Below are 22,204 nucleotides of genomic sequence, written 5' to 3'. Positions count from 1 at the left end.
TTCATCTCTGGGTTTCTGGGCTTCTATGAGGACTAACATTCTGGCGACAATAAAGCAGTAAATCTAAGGTGGAATCTCAGAAGCTGTGTGACTTTGGACACATTACTCAACTTCCCTCATCTGTAAAATGGGGATGATCATCATATCTATTACACAGGCTGCTTGTGAGGATCTGATGAGAAAATGCATGTAAATCACTTAGCACAGTACCTGGCACATAGTATGTTCAATAAATGTAAGTGTTTACTACCATGGTTGGTGCTTCTGTCCAAGGCAGCTACCTCCACTCTGAAGTGTAGAAGCCAAATGACTTGAATCACATGATTTCAGCATCTGATAATTTGATGAGGTTACCCTCTGAGGGTGAACCAAGACCTCTCTGTCTACACCGCCATCACCAGCCCACACTATAAAAAAGCCATTTCTCCCATGCTGGGCATTCCCTGAGGCCACAGCAAAAATGGAACACCATCAGAAATAACACTAACAAATCACTATCAACACCCACCCGACTCTACCATTTGAACTGCTTCCTGACCAAAATGTTCTGAGGACAGAAGTGAATTCCCTTGATCCAGTTCTGGCTTTTGACCAAGGTGGCAGTCTTGTTCTCTGGCCTGTCATCAAGAGCTCTGCACCGGGACTTCCCTGGAAGTCCAGTGGTTAAGACTTCGCCTTCCAATGCAGGGGGTGCAGGTTTGATCCCTGGTCGGGGAGCTAAGATCCCACAGGCCTCCCAGCCAAAAAACTAAAACATAAAACAGAAGCAATATTGTAACGAATTCAATAAAGACTTTCAAAATGGTCCACATAAATAAAAATCTTAAAAAAAAAAAAAAGAGCTCTGCACCAAAGCAGTCCGTGCTGCTTGATCTACACTGACACCAGCCCTGGTCTCGGATTCTAGTAGGAAAAGAAGCATGTCTACTTCATTTCATTTCTAAGTGGCAGAACAATTAAAATGCTGGCAAAAAGAAAAAAAAGGGTGAATGAGGGTAATTTGAGACCTAGGAGAACGGACAGACCATGGGATTTGGGTCCCTGACAGCCCTAACATGGGTTTTATTCTTCCTGAACCGAGTGGCTTCCACGCTATGTTGTGACCATCTCAGATGGATGTGGATGATGGAGGGATCTTAGGTAAATTCTAGGGGGCTTCAGGGAATTCGATGTATTTGTTCTATCTGCTAGGGGCAGATAGAGCATCCTCCCACATTTTCACTTTTTTTTGGAGGCTCCAGAGTTTAGAGGGAGACAGGAGGCTACTCGAGCTGGAGGCCTTTCCCTCTTGGAGCCTCAGTTCCATCATCTGCAGGAGAGCCTTGTTGGAGTGGGATTACTCAGAGGATTCAACGAGAAAAAATATATTTAAAGCGCTTAGCCCAGTGCCAGGCACTTAGCAAGTGCTTAAAGGATAGGAGCTGAAGCTCTTGTAGCTATTTTGCACTTCCGAATTCATCTAACATAGCCACTGAGGGGAACTAAAAGCCAAAGGGTGGTCCCGTGTTCCAGGTCACACCACTCCTTGAGGAAGGGCAGAGCTGGGGTCCTGTCCCAGGTCTCCCCACACCACGATGCCTTTTTTCACGGTATCGCACCGACTCTCAGGACTCATTCAGCTCAGCTGAGCTCTTGATACATCACGGTTCTCGAGCCTTCCACCTTTGCCTCCTCCAATTGAATCTTTACCCTCAACGTCCACTCAATCCCTAAATCCCGTTCGTGCTCCTTTCAAAATGTTCCGCAAAAATGCCTCCTGCTTTCCTGCCCCATGGCCACTGTAGCTGCTGTTCTGTCCAGAAGGTTCTCCCCTCCTCTTTACCAATGGCTGGCCCCTTTTAGTTTCGGCCCCCACGTCTCCTCCTTGGAGAGACCGTCCAGGACCATCGTGGCTGAAGGAACGCCGCGCCCCACCCACTCCCTTCTCTCTGTCTCTAGTGTGTGGTCTGTACTGCAGTGTCTGACTCTACAATTTTCTTTCCTTTTTAATTCCGTCTCCTTTCCTAAATGTAAGCTCCAAAAGGACAGAGGACACGTCGTCCTTGCTCACTGCTGCGTCTCTAGCACCTGGCACAAACCACAACCCATAGGTGCTTGGTAAATATATTTTGGGTGAATGAATGAACTAACGAACAAACAGATTCCAGAAACAGCGTATTTGGTAACACCTGGATAGGACCGAGGAAAGGATTTAAACTTGCTGGGAGGGCGACCTGGACACCTGTTTGTCCCCCCTTCTTGGCCTCCGAAAAGAACAGTGCGAGACTACCCACAAAGACAGGGACTCTTCCAAGCACGCAACCCACACAGAAGCACGTCTTGCAGTTGGAGGGGTGGGGGGAATGGGCGGATAGTTGCTAATTGTGACTTCCAACTGCGCTGATCTTTCAAAAGTTCGAAAGGCGAACCTCCCTAAATCCCAGGCTGCTACTGCTGCTGGAGCTGGGGATGGAGGAGAGGAGGGGTGCGCTTGGGCGCCTCTCGGGCTGGCACGGAGAAGCCACATCTCCTCCTCCCTCCTCCCCCCCAGCTCCTCTCCAAGAGAGGAAGCAATGCAGATGGAGACGAGAAATAAATATTCCTGCCTGCTCTGTGCCACTGCAGACGTTTTCCAAAATGTCTGGCTTGGACCACGAAATCAAGCCCACCCAGGAAAGGAGGCGCTCAGCAGGAGAAAGAGGGGGAAAGGGTGGCATATTTGTCAGTACTTGTCAGCTTTCTGGGGGGCAGAGCACACGGCTCAGACTTGGCAGCCCCGCTGAGGTGGGGACATGGTAAGTGCACAGTAATACTTGAAGAATTGAATCAGAAATGGGAGCGGAGTGAAGGAGATCCTGCCAGCGTGTTGGCACCATCTCTATGCCTTTGTCCGGGGTCCCAGGACCCACAGCTGGTTCTCTCATCCTCGATTTCAAGGCTCTTTCCACAATACCTGCTTCTTCCGCTCTCCCCTTACACCTCCACCCCTCTCCGGGGTAATTAATACCACTGGGCTGCAGGAAGTCTTGAAAGGCCCTTTAGAATTTGGGCAGGAGCTCCGGATCCACGTGTGGAGAAGTTCCTGCCACCTCTCAGCAGGGCTCGCCTTCTCCAACGCTGGAACACCAGCAGGGATGAGAACACAGGCTGCAAATGATAAGTGGGTGCTTTTGGCCTTGGGGGAGCCAAGTACGTGGGAGAAGTGTCACTAAGGAAGGGAAGTCACAGGCCCAGCAACAGCCCCGAAGTGTTCCGTGGTTATGGGGACTTCACAAGGCAGGCTGTGCGGCTGTAAAATGTCTCCGAAAAGGGAGATGAGAGGATGAGAATTTCGGCTTGAAAACTCCTGCATGGGCTACGCTAGGTCTTCTTTGTTTCTAATCCTCCCGTGAGAATCTCCCTGGCCCCATGTCCTTGATATCGCCGCCCCCCCCGCTGCCACCTTTCACTAGCTCCCTTGGAAGGTCGGGAATTAGGGTGGGCCCTTGGCGGATTGAATTCTGCTCGAGAAAGAGCAGAGGGGCTTTTCTGGTTTGCACTGGTTCAAATCCAGTGCAGTAAAAACAGTTGCTCAAAATGAAGACTCAAAGAAAGTGGTATCTTTTGTGGGTGTCAGGGGAATGTTTTCCAGAAAAGCTGCCTTTAATTCTGCCTCTTTCTACCATTTCCATGACTTCACTGAGGAATGAAAGATTTTCTAATATTTCCCACTCATGTGCCCTGAATCCTTCTTTATGAATCTTCCCCACTCATTTGCCCATCTGCCTTCTAGTGACAGGCAATTGCCAGCTGAATCCCACTCTCTCCAGGAAGCTGTTCAGTGGTGGGGAGAAGCTGGCAGAAGACCTGGGTTCCTGTCCCCATTCTTCCCATTGCTGTGTGACCTTAGACAGATTACTCCCCCTCTCTGTCCCTTGTTTTTTTTTTTTTTGGTCAAAGAAGTGGGTTGGATACGTTTCCTTTCAGCTCTGACACATTACGGGTGGTTCTACTGAGTGAATCAAATAGAATTCCTATTGTCACCATCCTCTTCCCACCCCACCTTTGCCAATAAATTCCGGGGACCAAGGCCATCACACTTCCAGGATTGAGTTCAATCCTTATAGTTGGGAAGGTCAGAGCTGTATAGCAAAACACGCTGGGCATGTAGATAATGTGCATACACATACAATCTAAAAATTGTTTTGAATGTTTTCTGTCTACATTTCCCTTAATTCCCAGGAAATCTAATGTGTGGGTTAGGGAAAGACCAAAGTAGGGGTATATTTGGGAAGAACTTATGTGCATGGCATGTATGTTTGCATTGTATAATAATTATCTTAGTTATCTTTTATTAATAATAGCTGCTGGGACTTCCCTGGTGGTACAGTGGCTAAGAATCTGCCTGCCAATGCAGGGGACATGGGTTCGAGCCCTGGTCCGGGAAGATCCCACATGCCACGGAGCAGCTAAGCCCGTGTGCCACAACTACTGAGCCTGCCTTCTGGAGCCCGCAAGCCACAACTATGGAACCTCAGTGCCACAACTACAGAAACTCAGTGCCACAACTGATGAAGCCTGCGTGCCTAGAGCCCATGCTCTGCAACAAAGAGAGGCCACCACAATGAGAAGCCCGCGCACCGCAGCGAAGAGTGGCCCCCTCTCGCCGCAACTAGAGAAAGCCCACGTGCAGCAATGAAGACCCAATGCAGCCAAAAATTAAAAAAAAAAAAAAAAAAAAGCTGCCATTTATTGAGGACCATGCTAAGCTCTTCCACTCTCATTATTATCCTCACAATAGCTCATCAAGGAAGATATTATCTACTCCCCACTCCTATACAACATTGGTAGTTGACCACAAGTAACACACATATACATAAACCAAAAACAAAAGGACACAATGGCATGCCTCCTACAAACCAAAATCAAAACCAAACTCAGGCTCAGAGAGGATGAGACACCTCTCAAGATCACACAGCTGGTTAAGATAGGTAATGGGATTTGAACCCGGTTCTGCTGGATTCCAAAGATGATCATGTGCTACTCCCTGGCCCGTGCTGGGCTTTGCCTTGGCGTTCAATGCCTCTCTAGGAGATTCTTCATCTCCTAGAAGACATGTTTTAAAGACCCATAGATAGTAAGGCTGCTTTAAAGACCCATAGATAGTGGGTCCTAAATTGATCGCCTTTCTTACGGCATTGTTAGAGGAAAACAGCTGGTCTTAGAGCCAGCAAGAACCCTGCTATCAGAAAGGGCAAGAAAGCACACAGCCGCAGGGCTTGCCTAGCACAGAAGGATGGGAGAACTGGGCCCCTGAGGCAGCCCATTTACAGTGACCATCTCCACTGATCACTTACCTACAGAGAACTAGGCTGGCTTCTGCCCACGACCTAACTCACTTCCATGCGCATGCCCAGTTCTGGCACAGAATTAGAGCTCTCCAGAACGTGTACAGATTGGATCATCTGCTCCAGAGCTTGTGAACTCCAGTGTCCCCAAGCCCAGGCAGGTAGGGGAATGAGCGGAACAGCCAGGAGGGGGGTTACAGGAAACTGGCAAACACGTGTCTGGTCTGTGCGGACTACCTGACTGAGCTCCAGCAGACTGTTGCAATGCACACGTGCAGACCCAGGGCTGCCGACCGTTCACTTCGTGAGGAAACCCTGGGATACAGACACCTCTGAATCCTCCTGCTGCTTAAATGTGGGCAACTAATTCAGTGAAGAAAAGTGTACCTGACGCAGTGAGGACCAAATAAAACCTATTTACAAGCTCTATCTGACTTGTAGGTCTCCACTGGTAACCTCTAAAATTAATTTTCCTCATTTGCAGGAAACGGTAACCGGGAAACATTAAATGGTCTCCCTGAGATAGCTCAGGTGGGCGTAGCCGGCAACCCTTTCTTTGGATACATACATATAGAGACGTACGTGTGTGTGTCTATGTACGTGCTTATACACACATACATATTATATATTCACAAATTAAATAGGAATGATTTTGGATTACCTGTTGTCATGAAATGTTCTGCTTATTTCCCTGTGTTCTTATTATACACTGGTAGTTGACTGCAATGAACAGATAAGCACAAACCCAAACCAAAATGACACAATAGCTCCCCTCCCCACACCCAAACCCAAACCCCAACTAGAACAAAAACCAGGAAAGAAAGCAGCTCTTTACTTACGGTAAATGACAAAAAAGAAGAAAACAAAGTCCCCTCGTCATATCTGGATAATTTTGCCAGCACGCCTTCCAGGATTGTAACAAACTAGTAAAAGAGCAAAAAGGAAAAAGAATGATTACTTCAAACGACGATTGTTCACAAGAAAGAGCAACATTTCCCAACCGCTTAGAGACCAGCAATGAGCCCTCGATCATTTTTAAGTTCTATTATTTGGTTCCCGTCTTTGGGGAAAGGAATAGACTGCCTTTACATAGAAATATCTGACTTATTCGGCTTTCTCTTCATTATTATGTGATTGCAAATATAGAGCGTTACAGAAGTGCAAAGTGACAAAATATTACTGAGTTGCGTATAGCATGCGATATTATTAAATGCACTTTTCAAAATCCAAAACTGTGCAAAGCAGTTTTTACGTTACATATTAGCACTACATTTAATCCAATCTATTTTTATTTGTATTTTATCAGTAATTTGGGGGAAACAGAAGTTTAGCACTGGCAAATATAAATGTCTTCCCATTCAGCATTACTTAGTTAAAATTCTATAATTCATGAGGGTGACTGAAATAGCTTTATCTGACTTTTATGTTTTATTATGACTCTCACTGCATGTGAAACTAGCGGAAAGGGGGTTTTCATGATGGCAGAATTCCTTATTACCGTTTAACTTTCTGTTCTTAAAAACCTAACTTTGTCGGGGCTGAAAAACAAAACAAATATTTCCTGCATAACCTAGAGCAACATTTAGGGACAAATTCTTATTAAGGTAACATATGCCACTTCATCAATTCATCTTCACACGCTCGCAATCATCAGAAAAATCATTCGGAGCTGTGGCTGGGTGACGTACGATCTTGTTTCCTGAGAAGTGCAAGTGCCCAGCGCAACTTTTTAACGTGTCATATTTTAATGGAAATGCAGACATAACAGAGCAATGTTCACAATGAAACATTTCACCTGAAGCTGAAGGTTACCTTTGCAACCAAGAGTGTTATCATTTCTTTAACAGTTTCTTCAATTAGTTCATCTATTTTTGAATGGTATTGATGCTAAAGAACACAGAAAGACAAATATTAGCATGTTTGGGAGGTGATGGCATTGCATCTGTAGGTCATTTTTAGACAACGCAATTTATAAGTAAAACCTGGCCATGGGACCCAGTTTATTTCCATGGTCCCAGAAGCAGCTGTAAGATTATGATTCCAGGTCTTTGATGGAGAAAGATCGGAAGCTCTTAAAACAATTACCAGGCGCACTGTTCCTCACCCAAAGCTTTTGCTGGCTTTGATATGTGTAGACACACACACATTTACAAATAGCATGCATGGATGGCTTAAGGGCTGGTCTGGCAGTGTGCTGATCGGGGTCTTACAAAGCAAGATACCACAATGATTTAATAGAGAGGCTGAAAATGATCTTTGGCAAACTGCTGGGTGATGTGACTTAGGGAGCCACAAATTCCAAAGGGAATTTCACCAAGACACTGACTGATTTTGCAAAAACTGTTCTCAAACCATCAGGTCCTTTGGGTTACTGCCTCAGAGCTCCCGGGTTCTACCTCCAAGTGTTGACTCAGTGTGAGGGCAAAGAGTCTCTTTATGAACCCTTGTGGCAGCTCCTTAGTTTCTTCATTTGTGGAGAAGCAGACCCAGGTTTAGAGCCTCTCCTGAGACGGCTGCTAAGTTTTTCAATTTCTCGAACTGCCGCTGTCACTTAAACTTAAATAGTAATGCAAAAACCAACCCCACACCAACAAAAATCTGCTATAAATGCCAGGAAAAAAGGAAAAGCGATTTCAACAAGAGATGCTGTATGCCAGCTCCTTGATATTTATTAGATCATTTTAGTATCCACTTGAATTATTCCATATTTCCATGATAAAAAATAACAAGGCAAACATTGATATTTGGAAAGGAAAATGCACTTACCCACTCTTTAGCAAACTTTCAGAAGGATGATTAATTAGGAATAGAAAAGAAAAAGGAACAGTGCAAATAAAAATTAGGACAAAAGGACACATGAGAAAAATAAAAATCAAACAAACCATCCAAAAAGTTATGAAAACATACAGAAATAATAAGCCATAGTAATGTGGTTTGATATTCTGATAACTGGCAGTCAGAATTATTGAAAGCGACCAAAGGGATGTGAATTAGGTTAATTCACTTAAAGTCATAGGTGAATTTTGATTATAATTGGAAGACCTAGGTAAAGTTCCAGTGCAAAGTTGGGAAGTCATGATGTCTAAGAAAATATAGCTCAGTTTCCTCATCTGTAAAAACAAAAAACAAAAAACAGGTAATACTACTACTACCCCAGACCAGTGAGAAGGGGGGAAGCCAGTACAAATTACTGATTTTGGAAAGGGAATGAGGCAAACCCTGTATGAAGATATTTAGCAGGTCCGTTCAATTATTATTATTATCATTATACTATTGTTATTATTTAAAAAACCAGGGCTAAGTCCTTTCCTGCCAGTCTTGCTCTCAGACTCATAAATCTATTTTGAAGATGAAATTGAGGGTCTACATGTGAAAACATTTTGTCAACTATAATTGCAATTCAAATATTATTATCTGTTCAAGGTCATAATGGAGAAGATAAGGGTAGGGAGAGATGAGTCATCTCATTTTAATTTTTCCTTTTAGTTGATTAGAGGAAAATAATAAAGTGAATGGCCCATGTTGTGTAGTCCTGATAAATCAGGACCCATGTTGGTTCTACTGCTAGCTTTGTGAAAGGATTTACCAGTCAGAGCAATAAACCTCAAGGTAAATGCAAAAACTATCTGCAGAATTCTGTGCTAGAAACACAAAGAAAGATGTCAGAGCAAAAGAATTTCAGGAGTATTGATGGGGCTCCAAATTCATTTTTAGGTCTTGAGATAAGATCCAGAATCATATGCTTACTTTCCCTCCTCATGAGACTGCCTCACTCTGCTAGATTTTCTTTGGAATTGCTAGAAATGATCCACCTATATTAAATTAACTACAAGGTTTAAGTAACTCCGAAAAGCTAGTTGCAGGCAAAATAGTATGAAATATGAAATGAGGAGCTTCTAACCAAGCAAAGAACATCATTGAGAAAAGAAACAATCTCTTGAAACACTTGGCTGAAATGGCAAACAAAGCCAAGAGCAATCATTCTGCACCAGGAAAGACTGAGGCTCTTGGTCTGAAGAGTTAACAATGTCATTCTTTCTCCAAAGACAAACAGGCTTTCTCCTCAGAAGTGGGGGAACCTCAAACCTTTTCATTCTCTAAGGAATCCACACTGAAGTACAGGGAGACATGGTGGTTTATGGGCACCTCTTCCTATCTTCAGTATTCTCATGCCAAATATGGTCCCTGCTAATCTCCAGGTAGTCCCACTGTCTCTCCCTTTCTCTCCAGGTGAATATTATGATCTCCACTCCTCTCCACTTTTCTTAATTTCTACTTATGAAAAAAAAAGTGTTTGCTATGACTATTCTGTCTCTTACTTCTAGAGGAAACTTGAGCATGTCCATCTCTATTGGTCTATTTCCTTACCTCCTCAATGGGGCTAGAATTATCCCTGTTGTGAATGTAGAAATCATATTCACCTAACAAAGTCATGAAACCACGCGTGGAAACATGGTTTAGAGACTCAGAAGTGCTATCTGGCAGAATTACTCCCACAATTACTAATTGATTAGCATGGTGGTTACATGTGTGTATACATTTCTCTAAACTCATGTAAAATATATACTTTATTGTATGTAAACTATAATTTGAATTAAATAAAACCTACTTTGGGATATATAGTAGGGCAGGGGAATATCTACCCTGCTTATCACGTGGCAAACGGGTACGTATCAAAGCAGTCCCCATCCCCATTCAAGTAATTACAAAATACATGAACTCCTTTTACCAGATTCTCCTGAGACTTATTTGATTGACTTGCTTTTCTGGAGAAACAGTAAGTACTTTGCCTTCACTCTGCTCTTTCTTGGGAGATATATTGCTCCATGCAGATGGGAAGCTCCATGAAGGGATACAAATACTACTGGGGCATCTTTTAATTACCATCCCCCTAACTAAACTATCTTGTCACAAAATTTCTTGCAGTAAGATGAACTATCCAATTCTATCTGCATCTTAATATGGGTACAAAAAGGGATCCTTCCTGTTTTTGCACTTTCCAGTCCTCTCTGTTGGCCTTCTTAGATTGACTTGACCCTAATAATAACAACAATATTCCTAAGTTATATTCTGGGGCACTAGATCATGACGATGATGATGGCAAGGGAACTACTAATCTTCAATGGTGTGGAAAGTTTGGAGAGTTTACTTTTGCTTCTGATGAGCTAAGTTGCAGCAAATTCACAATCACTTCGTGAAAATTATTCCACTTGACTTCCTGTGCTGCACATTTTGCCTTGTCATGGAACAGATTGTGTGTATGTTGTCTTTCTGTTAAGACCATCTGACCTTGGAAATGAGATGAAAACACACTAGACCAAGTGAGAAACTATTTAATACACAATTTCCTCTCTATTGGTGCTTCACAAATTTTAATGAAAAAATAAATATTTAAGATGGAAAAGTATGGTTAACAAATGTTTCAACAGCTGCCTTTAAATGAGACTTTATCCCAGTGATGAAATTCAGAAAGTGATCTTAAAATTGGAGAATATTGTATCACCTGGTCGGTATCTAGTCCAAAATACCTTAAGGGAGTTGGAATCCAGGTGGAAGCAGGTATTGGTAACTAGATCTGTAATATGAGTTTACTACCCAATATTCACAAAATGAAAACTACATAAAAACACTGGGCTTCTCTCCTCTCAATATCATGATGTTTCCAGCCATACTTGGCCAATCTCACTTTAACAATTCAGTTTTACTTTGGAGATGAATATCCCCATTCTACAAAGTGAGAAAAATTGAGAGACCATTTGCATGAGACTTCCCAATAAAGTTCTAGTCAAGGTCACAGCCAAAGAGCAAGGTCCTTCAAGGAAGTATATATTTACAGACAATGATGTCTGGCTTCATTCTCACTGTTCTCAGTCACTTGGCATTCTAAGGTCAGAAAAGGCCTCATTTCTCACAAGCTGGTCACTTAGGTGTCTCTGATTCAGTTACGTTAAGGAGAAATGGCATAGCAGGTCTCTCTAGCATGGCTTGGGAAACTGACGGGCTTCGGATAAGAATCATAGACTAGAATACAGTATTGGATGGGCCCTTAACAAAGATCATTTAGCCTGGACGTCTGTGCACTAGTTCTGGGAAACTGGGAAACATTTATGAGTATCACTTATTGTTTTCATTAAAAATAAAAAAAAAAAAACAACAAAACACCTTGAATCATTTAGGGGTAAATACATGAAGTCTTTTCTATTATATCAGATAGAACAATGTCCAGAAAGAAGTAGTTTAGCCTCAAAAATGTTACTACTTGGGAATATCCATGACAACATTCTAATCTTACATCCAGAAATTAGGAAGCTTTATCCCCAATTTTGACAAGCTGCATACCTCTCAAAGGTTGTGTGTTACATGCTATTATCTCTCATTTGATAAACGACAGCAAGGTTATGAGAGTAAGTGACTTGCTCAAGGTCACATAGTTTGGTAGCTAAGGGGTAGAGTCCATATGATGTAGTTATTAAGCCACTGGACAAGTTAGTCTAGAAAACCAAGACTTCAAGGTTAAGCCAAGGGCATTCTACTCTAGCATAGAAGTGATCAGTGGTAAAGATAAGAGACAGGGTCCACTGTGACAAAATCAACTTGTTATTTCTTAGTATATATCTCCAACCAGGGTCTATAGTTTGGCCTGACAAGGCCCTGAAATTGTATGAAAGTATATATATATATTTTTTTTTTTTCTGGGAAATGGCCTCATACACTTCATCAGATTTTCAGTAGGGTTTCTGACAACCCCCCCTCTCCACTCCTCCACCCAACTCCTATTACTCTCCCCAAACTCCAGTTCAAAAAGAAAAGATCAGAGTGACTAAGCTTGTTTGAAGAGACTGTTTAGCCATCTGTCCAGGTATGTAGGAGTTCTATAATTGCGGGCACCATTGAGTCAATCTGAAGAGGGACTGTAAAAGTTGCCAAGGGGGAAGGGAGGCCAATCCCTGTGTAACAATGCTTCCCTACCCTGAATGGTGTCATCCTTGTGAAACTCAGTGAAAATGGACATCTCAAGCAGCTGTGAGGAGAAACAGATAAATTGGACTCCATAAAACTTAAAAAAACTTTTATGCTTTAAAGAATACTACCAAGAAGGTGGAAAACAAAAACCATCCCACAGAAGGCAAGAAAATAGGTGCAAATCATATATATGATAATGGTCTAGTATCCAAAATATATAAAGAACTCTTGTAGCTAAACAACAAAGGACAATCCAATTTTAAAAATGAGCAAAAGATTTGAATGACTAGACATTTGTTCAAAGATATACAAGTGGTCAATAAACCCATGAAAAGATGGCCAATATCACTGCAAATCAAAACCATAATGAGATACCATTTTACACACACTAGGATGGTGATACCAAAAAAGATAGATAATAAGAAGCTTTGGCTAAGTTGTGGAGAAATAGGATTTCTCACACATTGCTGATGGGAATGTAGAATGGTGCAGCCACTTTGCAAAAAAGTTTGGCTGTTCCTCAAAAGTTGAACACAGAGTTACCATATGACCCAATAATTTCACTCTTAGGTGTATTGCACTCTTAGGTATATATCCAATTGCCCTCTTAGGTCCACATGAACACTTGTACAGGAATGTTCAAGGCAGCTTTACTCGTAGTAGCTAAAAAGTAGAAGAAACTCAAATGTCCATCAACTGATGAAGTGATAAACAAAATGTAGTATATCCATGTAATAGAATACTAGTTAGCTATAAAAAGGAAGTACTAATACATGCAACAACATGGATGAATCTTGAAAACATTATGCCATGTGAAGGAAACCAGACACCAAAGGCTACACATGAGATTCCATTGATATGAAATGCTTAGCATAGGCAAATCCTTAGAGACAGCTAGAAGAGTGGTGTTTACCTAGGGCTAGGGAGGGAGGGTTGGGGAATTATTATTAATGGGCCTGAGTTTCTTTTCAGGGTGATGAAAATGTCCCACAACCGACTGTGGTGATGGTTGCACAACTTTGTGAATATACTAAAAATGACTGAATCATACTTTTTAAAAGGGTGAATTTTATGGTATGTAAATTATATCTCAGTTTTTAAAAAGGAAGCTCAAAGGGAGAAAAATTTAAAAGGGATGGGACCCTGAAAAGTCTGAATTCAAAGGGGTTTTAATGAACTTTAGAGATCACTAAAAACAGGGTTTTTACAGTGGGCTCTGTGAAGCCTATGAGATTGTTCCGAGTCCCCCAGAGAAGTGTCGGGGGGGTGTGGGTGCCTGGGGGGCAGTGTGAAGAGGAATATGGTAGCTTGGGCTCTGGGCCCCCTCTTCCTTGAATTCCTGCCCCCCATTTCATCCAGAACAGCTCTAATTTTATTCACTTCGTATGCTGGCCTTCCTGGTAAGGTTTGAAGAATGGAGTCTATAGCTAAAAACAGCCTGAATGAAACTAGAATAGTGCTATCATTTTACAGATGAGGAAACTGAGGTTTGCAGAGGCCGAGTGACTTGATCAGGTCCAGTCTGCATCACAGCCAGGGCAAGAGACCCAGGGTCTGGACACCCAACCCAAGCCTTCCTCAGGAGGCTGTCCTTTGTACCTCGGCTCTTCCCCTTAACTCTTTTTGGATACTGAGGCTCCGGGCCAGTGGTTCTCAAAATGTGGTCTCCAGACCAGCCAGGACCATCAGCATCACTGGGGAATTTGTCAGAAATGCAAATTCTTGGACCACACCCCAGACCTATCAGAAACTCGTGGGGTGAGACCCAACAATCTGGGTTTTAAGAAGCTCTCTGGATATAATTCTGACAGACCCTGAAATTTGAGAACTATTGCTCTAGATAATTCTCATGCAGCAAATGGAGCCAGGAAAGAGAACCACTGGCACCTTGCATTTGACCCCAGGGCTTAGAGAACATAGCCCCTGGGGCAAGGTGCCCAACAAGAAAATCTGTCAGGAGAAGCAGCTGACAGGGGTGGTTGAGGAAGCTGATTTGGAGGCGGAAGAAGGTTAGAGATGACCTTGCCAGGAAGAGAATACCACCAGCCCACATTTAAAAATGGAAGGTGCCGAAAGAGAAAATAAATAACGAATAAGGAGCAAATATAATTTAGTAAAAATTCTGAGCATATAAGGCTGGTATCGTAAGATCTGATTTAGGAGCAATTTATGCCAATTGGCAACAACATGAGAGTTGCCAGAAATGTTTCTGAATTAATTCTAAATTGGTATATGAATATCTAGCTGGCTTAAGGCCATCGGAGAAAAATGATCATGATAGTCTTTAATCAAGCCCAAGTTGCTGTTTCTTTCTCCTTTACATTTTAAATACCACTTGGGAATTGGAAACTTAGCAAAGGACTAAACTTTTGGTCAGGGAAGATTCACTATCAACTCAATCTAAGGAAAATGGAAAGCCTGTGATTTCTTGGAAATTCAAAGCCTGCTGGCTGGGGACTGAGTAGCAGGGTGAGCTAATATTATACATCCTGGAAGTTGCATGATGCTAGGAAGAGCCCTCTCCTGCTGTCCAGATGTTCAAAGTGATAAAATGCACTTCCAGTGTGAAAATGACTTGCATTCTGGCAAACAGATCCGTTGGAGATGCCAGCCTAATAAATAAGGTCATCAAACTTCATCTGACTTAAGGGAACTTTACGGTCACCCCAACCCCAGCCAAGAATCACTTCCAAGTGACTGGCATAGTCATCAGCACATGTCTTAGAAATTTACTTAACAAATAGATACCAAACATTCATCTGTGGCTTAATCCACAAATGTTAGAGTATATTTCTGAAACTAGCAGACTAGTGTAGATGGAAGGAATTTGTGAAGTTTTCTTCTACATGATCGATGGAGGGGGGGGCGGAAATCTGTAATTTTTTTTTTTTTTTTTACCTCTTGGCCCATTTCCATGCTGCAAAGTTTTGTTGATTGAGCTTTGGCATCAACCATAACATTAAACATGGTGCATATTGACTGTGGGACTCGAAAATCTGTTGATCGACTGGTTTTTTGCAGCTTAACTTCAAATGCAATCCTGGTTCTATTAAAACAAAGTAGGAAAAGACCAATTCAGCATCCAGATGGCGGCAGGTGGAGAAGACATTTTCCGAGAGGTCAGTGAAAAAGAAAATTGAAGGCTGTAATCAGTTTCAATCGACAATGACTTCACATGTGTTCTTTTTAAAATGACTTTCCCAGCTAAGGAAGGCCTATTCACAGAGACAGCCATGTAAACCCTTCCTTTCTCTGCAGTACATGGAACACCTGTAGCTTGGCGTATTTCTGTCTATAGTTTACATGCTAGGGAGAACCCTAATTGCACGAGAATGAATGAATGAACAAAAACCCAATTATAGCATTATAGCATATATAAGTTCTCTCATACTGGCAACCGACTACCTTGAATCACTTCATTAAGAAAAACAGCAAAACCCCTCCCCAAAAAACAGCTTCTAATCTTCAAAAACTTCATGGGGGGAAATATCTTAAATTACACTTATTGTTTTGTTTGGTTTCTTTTTTCCTTTCTGGTTTTGAAAGAGAGTGACGTAAAAAAAAAAAAATCCAACAAGCTTATTATACTGCTTTAAAGACTAAAAAAATAAGATGGTTACCTTTGGGGAGGAGAGCGAAATTAAGAGGAGTGGTCCCGGGGGGCTTCCACTATGTTTGTCTGTTTGTCTGTTTTTGCGATGTCAATGTATTATTTTGTAATAAGAATATGGTATTTTTATAAGTAAAAATATCATAATATACTTACCATTTCAAGAATTGTACAACGGTGGAAACGTAAGATGACATAATTTTGACACAGGCCAAATTATGATCCCATCAACGTGCTAACTGCACACAGGAAAACCCTAGTCCGACATGGCCAGCTGGTAATACAGGGGTAAGATTTAATCCTTGATATCAGCATTGTAAAGGGGACCAGCTAGATTTTGAAAGGTTTCAGAGAAGTGGGTCACGTCATGACATGTCTTTAAAGAAAAGCACCTGGTTAGTAAGTGGTTTTATTAAAGCTCCTTTCGACCACTGCATCTTTTCAGCATTGTTCACAGTCAGGTTCTGGAGATCATGCAGCCACCAGGAAAGCATTGCTTTAAGAGGTATTTGTAGCAGTTTTCTAACAGTGCATAGGGAGGACCACACAGCTAGTTAGCTCAGGAAATGATGCCAGCTTGCTAACACACCCTGGGTGCAGGCAGGGAAGCCAAGTATAATTTCTAAGGTTGGAAGCCCAGTTCTTAAGAAAAAAACTTAAAAAAAAAAAACCTCTTAAAACACTCCTATATATTATATGATCATGTTAAAGATAAATGATCTTGGCTCCCAAAGGCTCGGTGCACTGAAGAAGCTTTCTAATCATGATGATCATTTTAAGCTACGTTGAAAATACATCACTTTCTGGTTTTGTGAAAAGGGGGCCTGATGGGGACTGACTTGGACAGGTCCCTGTGCTGATCTTCTGAGGTTTGTGTGCCAGTTCCGGCCCAGTTTGAGAAATGGAAATGCTAAATCACTCCCTTACAATGAAGTAATCGTCTTCTGTTTTCACAGGAGAGCTGTTCATAGCCCTTGGAGCGTGCGGCTGTGAAAAGAGGAAGCTGAATGCAAGATTAATATGACGGATAGGGCTCCATGGGAAGGAAAAGCCAAGAATGGAGAGGTCACTTAATCCACTGACTCTCTGAGGGCAGTTAGGGTGCCTTATTTTGTGCGGAGCACAGGACCTGACACAGACTAGACCAGCGGCGCCATCAAGTCCATCAGATGAATGATTTCAATTGCTGAGAAACTTGGAAATGAGTATTTACATTTATGCAATAATGTCCTTGCCCTTCTAGAACAAGGCCCTTTTATTCTGTCCCAAAGAGGAAAGCAAATGTTCCAGGCTCTACTAATGTAGATTCTATGTCTTACAACATCCAAGGACTTCTTCACATTTTACCTTCTGAATCTCGAGGTTTGGGGATGACATTTGCCCCTATGTTTGCCCTGATCTGCTTTTGTCTGGGGCCTCAACTGAAAGGGACATGGGGGTATTTATGTGTCCAGTGCCAGGTGTACATGTGCAGCTGACCAACTTCTGTTCACAAAAGGTTACTTAAGAGCCACTATGTGCCAGGCATGAGGCGGGGACCCGAGGAAGGTGAGGAGTTCAAAATGAACAAGATACACTCCCTGCCTTTTAGTAGCTCACACTCTTGGAGGTGGCTGATCCATAAAGACATGTGGTAAGGGGAATTCCCTGGTGGTCCAATGGTTAGGACTCCGAGCTTTCACTGCCGAGGGCACGGTGGGTTCGATCCCTGGTCAGGGAGCTAAGCTCCTGCACACCAAGGCATGTGGTAAGGGAGAAAACAGTCACTATCTACCTTTCACATCCCTATGTCTTCCCTTTTCTTCCCAGCATGTCTTTATTTCTTACTCCCTTCTCAGAAGTCTGCCTTTTCAGAGAAGGGTATACATGTCTTTCTGTATGATTGCGTACACAGATCAGAAGCTAGTAAGTGTTCTTTCTACTGCGTTGTAGCCGCTAGTACAGATGAAGGGAGAACTTTTCACCACAGGGAAACTGCCCTGCAAGAAGTTTTTGGTGGGATGGTTTGGCCATAGGGAAAGGCTTGCTTTTCCTAAAATTGATACAGACCATGTAGGAAATGGTGGAATTCAAAACCCTAAGGAAAGATTTTGATCTTTGGTTTGAGAAATAGGCCTGCCTTTGCTTCTAAAACTGGGAAGAAAAGAGCAAAACACAGAATCTGAATCACCAGGATTTTAAGCTTCCAGAAGTGCCATCGGACACCTGCCCAGATTCCCCACAGCATGTGGCTCCTTTACCAATTCCTGCCGAGATGCTCCCCTACCGGGGGCTGTGCAGGTCTTTTGCCCTTTTGGTTTCCAGTTTTGATGCTATTACTTCTCTTTTCTTCTTCCAAGATACAAAATAATGAACTCAGTTCACTCTCAGCCAAACCCAGCCCCCATCACACACAACTGATCCATCAACTAAACTACACAACATCTGGAGATCCAGAGTAGTCTGTGCTGCTTGGGGGATTTCGGGTGTTTTTGAATGAGGAAAAATAATGGAACCGTTATGAACTGGAAAGAGAACTTGGATGTGTGTCTGGGGATAGACAGGGTGATGATAATGATGTCAAATCAGACGGATTTCATTTCTGTCTCTGATATTCAGAAATAGACACTCCATGAGGGAAGGGATGTGATCTCCCACCCTCCCTGGTGTGCCAAGAACTTAGCACTGTGCCTGGCATACAGGAGAAGCCCAAACAATTTTTGTTGAGTGGATGTGTACTGTCCTCATTTTCTTCTTCTTTGTCAGGAAAGTCTACTTAGAAAGGTCAAATGCAGCATTCCCACCTCAATCCTATATGCCATGGTGATAACCCAGGCAATGTGTAGGAAATCAAAATGCACATTTAATGTGTCATGCCCCTTTGTTTCTATCTAGTTAGATTTTAGGCAAGACAACTCATGGTTGGCAAATGGTACATGCTCAGTTCATATATACAGAGTGAATGATGTTGTGGAGGTCCTGCCCACACTGCTGGAAAGTCAAGAGATGCCTGCTACCTGTACTGAATACGCTGGCTCTAGAATTGTAGGTGCTTCTCTTTCTTCCAGCCAGCTATCCACCCATGCATACACTCAGATATTTAACAAATATGTATTAACTAAATATTCTGTGCCAGACACTTATGGGTATTGGGGATACAGAGACAAGAAGGACCCTTTCCTCATGGAGCTAAATGAAAAAACTGGCAGCCATATTCTGTGCCATCTTTTGTTGGGTCTGGGACAGAGGTGGGGAAGGTGAATAGAAGCTAGAGTGAGGTGGTCACCACTCCAGCTGACTTTGACAAACAATCACCTTCTCCAAAACACTCCAAATTACAGCCAACTGTAAGAGTGGGAGCCCTCACCTCTCCCCGAGTCAGTGCCCAGCGGGGAAGGGGTGCAGAAACCTGTCCAGCCACCTATGCTCACCTTTTGACACAAGATTCAATCATGTCACTTGCCATCAGCTTTAGCCGTTGTTCCAGGTGCTTTCCAAACTCTTCTTCAGGCCAGTGCAAGTCCCGAATGAAGGTCTGAAGGGCATCAAGTTTCCAGAACAGATCTTCTGAAGTGCCTGATCCGTTACTGGCAGGATAAAAATTTGAAAACAAGAGTCACCCACTGGCCTAGGGTTCTGGAAAAGCTGACACAAGAACAGTTGGGGGCTAGAAGGCTTAAGGCAAACAGTGGCTTCAACATACAAAACGACGCATGTTGGCGGTGGAGGTGGGGGCGATCTCCACCGGCAGATTTTGAGTTTTACCATACGTGACTTCATGGGCTTTGTTCGGCCAATCATTCCAGACCAGTGACAAGTCTGAGGAAGGTGCTGCCCCATAACTAGAACAAGGTATGGTAAAAATCAGCCTTCTTCTAATAACCACATTAACACATGTGATGATTCAGATGAAGGCCACAAACCAGAGGGAGAAGTAGGTCTCAACAGATAATAACTACATGGCAACATGCAGTTATTAGAATTCAGGGCTTCATGCATTTCCCCGGCTGCCCTCCAGAGCGGAGACCTCTTGGATACTGCACAAGACTTTCATTTGTAAAAGGACAGTGCTAACAAAGTGGTGAGCGAGGACCCGCTTTCTCTCTTGAAGAGCTGGAAGGAAATTGGGGTGACTCACGTCAAGCCGAGTCCACCTGGATACCTTGAATCCAAGATTCTCGTTCAGTTTGGTTATCAGTCCAATTTGCACAGACCAGCCCGTTGCATAGGCAGCCCCAGGACAAGGTGGGTTGTGGGGGGGAGGTGAGTGGACAAGGGATCTTTGCAAAGCTTTAGGGCTCAAAACCTGAGCTCTTGTACCGTTGCACCATCTTACCCAGTCCTCTGTACAGATGGAGAAATTGGTCTTGATTCCTCTCTGTACAATGACGTCTAAGAAACTTTTACCTGCCTGGGGCATCGACGGAAAGCCCACGTACAGGAAATGCTCCACCTCTCACCCTCTTGCCCTTCCCTGGCTGGCTTTCTCTTTTGTAAGAATCCCATCGGCAGCTCTGTGGGGTGGCCACCTCCCACCCCCTTCCTCGCATACCACTAATGCTAACACGGCAATTTATAAAACGTCCAACATACCATGCATTACCACTTGTTCTGACATCGTCTATAGAAACAGATGAGAGTGGGTGTTTCTATTGTGACAGATGCCAGCTGCATTGAATTAATGCTTCAGAGAGAGAAATATAGCTAGTGCATAAAGGCATACACAGCTACTGCGGGGGGATGGGGGTAGGAGAAGACTCCCAACATGCCGGGAGGGAGCCCACGGCCTGGACCAACAGGGTAACGCTTTCAAGGACAGACCAGTCTGAGGTCAGTACGTAGATGTATCTGACACGAAGGAGCAGGTAACATGGAAACACGTCCTTAAAATGAAAGGTGGCAGAGGAGGAAACTGAAAATATGAAAAGATATAGAATCAGGCATTTCCTGGTGGGTGATTGAGAATCTACGCCTTCTTTTCAGATACGGTCGTAGGCACTGTTCAAAAGTGGGGGAATGCACTGTTTCTCCGAAAAAGTTCAGCCTTCCCCCCTATCCCATCCTATGCTTGGGAAAAGAAACCCCAACTTTGCCTAGTCGAAACCCCGTTTTGGAACTGCATGCTTGTATGTTTTAAATCATTAAGTACATATGAATGCAATAATTGGTATTTATTACAACAACATTTTGACACCCATCTGGTTTCAGAGTTTCAAAAAATTCTTCTAGGGTTTTTTTTTTTCTTTTTCTTTGAAGAGCTTATTATTAAGTTTTGACATGAGGAAAAGAATATTTTCTTTTTATTTTTAAGATAAACTGTTAATGTTAAGGCAATAGCACCAAGATTATTTTGATTGCTGAGCAGTTACCAAAATGTGTTCCCACTCATGCCTTAATTAATTGAATGGAGACCATTATCTGCTTTATTACAATGTCTTGATTCATATCTTTTCAAAAACAATGTCACAGAGCATGCACAGAAGGAGGTAAGAGAAGCTTTTGGATATTTATTTTTTAATTTTTAACAGATACTACCTAATCTAACTTTTCATATAGTCATCTTAGCATGAATATGATTTATGGGGTTGTTTTAGAAGTTTTTTTTCCAGATACAAATTTTGGAGGTTTTTATTTGTCTTTAAAAGAAAATCAGACTGACCAGATGATTTCATTGTGAACTTGTGAGCAAATACGGGTTTTTAAAAATATTAGGTAGCTTTGGAGGAGCCCAGTAGAGCAGTCATTTTAAAGTTCTGTTCTCTACCTGGATTACTGCAGAAATAAAAACGTGGAGGGCCATCTTGACAAATGTGATTTTGAGATTTCAAAACATCACTGCCAGTTTCAGATCATTTTTTATTCCTTTGATAATAACACTTCCCTTTGAAAATGTGCCAATTTATTCTTTCAAGAAAAAGCTTATCTGGCCTATAATTAGCTGTGGTCTAAGAAAAGGATCAAAGGAGGGTATAGAATTGCTAAACCTTCTTTCACGTATTAAATCATGCATGTGGTTCTAATTTAATTTCCCTGAGGTAGGATTTCGGGGTGCTGGATCTTCTACTTGAGAAGGAAAGAAGGAGAGAGGATTCATTTCCTAAGCTAGAAGAAATGGCTTCTCAACCTTCACCCTCCAAACTGCTGGCTTTAAAGGGGTGACCTGACCTCCAAGGAAAACAAACCCCATGCATTGCTGGCATTTGTGTGGATGAGTGTAGAGAGTGGCCCTACACTGAGACCACAGATGATACGGCTACCCCCAAATTTAACTGCAGTGCATCCTCAAACTTAGACATCTTCTTGCTACCTAGATCTCGATGCTCCAAATTGTATTATGACCTTGGAA

The 22,204-nt window shown here is 42.7% G+C and overlaps 1 protein-coding gene across 29 annotated transcripts in view; it reads right to left on the bottom strand.

Moving 5' to 3' along the window:
- Positions 1 to 22,204, bottom strand: part of CADPS (calcium dependent secretion activator) — a 781,950-nt gene that overhangs the window by 63,991 nt on the left and 695,755 nt on the right. For 16 of the 29 annotated variants that reach the window (XM_082344670.1, XM_082344669.1, XM_082344650.1 and 13 more), the window contains 5 exons: positions 19,290 to 19,445; positions 15,168 to 15,315; positions 8,073 to 8,087; positions 7,119 to 7,193; positions 6,146 to 6,229 (listed from right to left, as the gene is read on the bottom strand). In XM_082344670.1, the coding sequence (XP_082200796.1) occupies positions 6,146 to 6,229; positions 7,119 to 7,193; positions 8,073 to 8,087; positions 15,168 to 15,315; positions 19,290 to 19,445 (478 nt within the window). The remainder of the gene's footprint in view (positions 1 to 6,145; positions 6,230 to 7,118; positions 7,194 to 8,072; positions 8,088 to 15,167; positions 15,316 to 19,289; positions 19,446 to 22,204) is intronic. The other 13 variants (XM_082344661.1, XM_082344671.1, XM_082344655.1 and 10 more) reach the window with 1 other exon arrangement.

This window comes from Balaenoptera borealis, assembly GCF_965194805.1.
Source record: "Balaenoptera borealis genome assembly, chromosome: 12".
NCBI classification, from domain to species: Eukaryota; Metazoa; Chordata; class Mammalia; order Artiodactyla; family Balaenopteridae; genus Balaenoptera; species Balaenoptera borealis.
The sequence above is the reverse complement of the archived record's forward strand: the minus strand, read 5'-3'. Positions and strand labels throughout refer to the sequence as shown.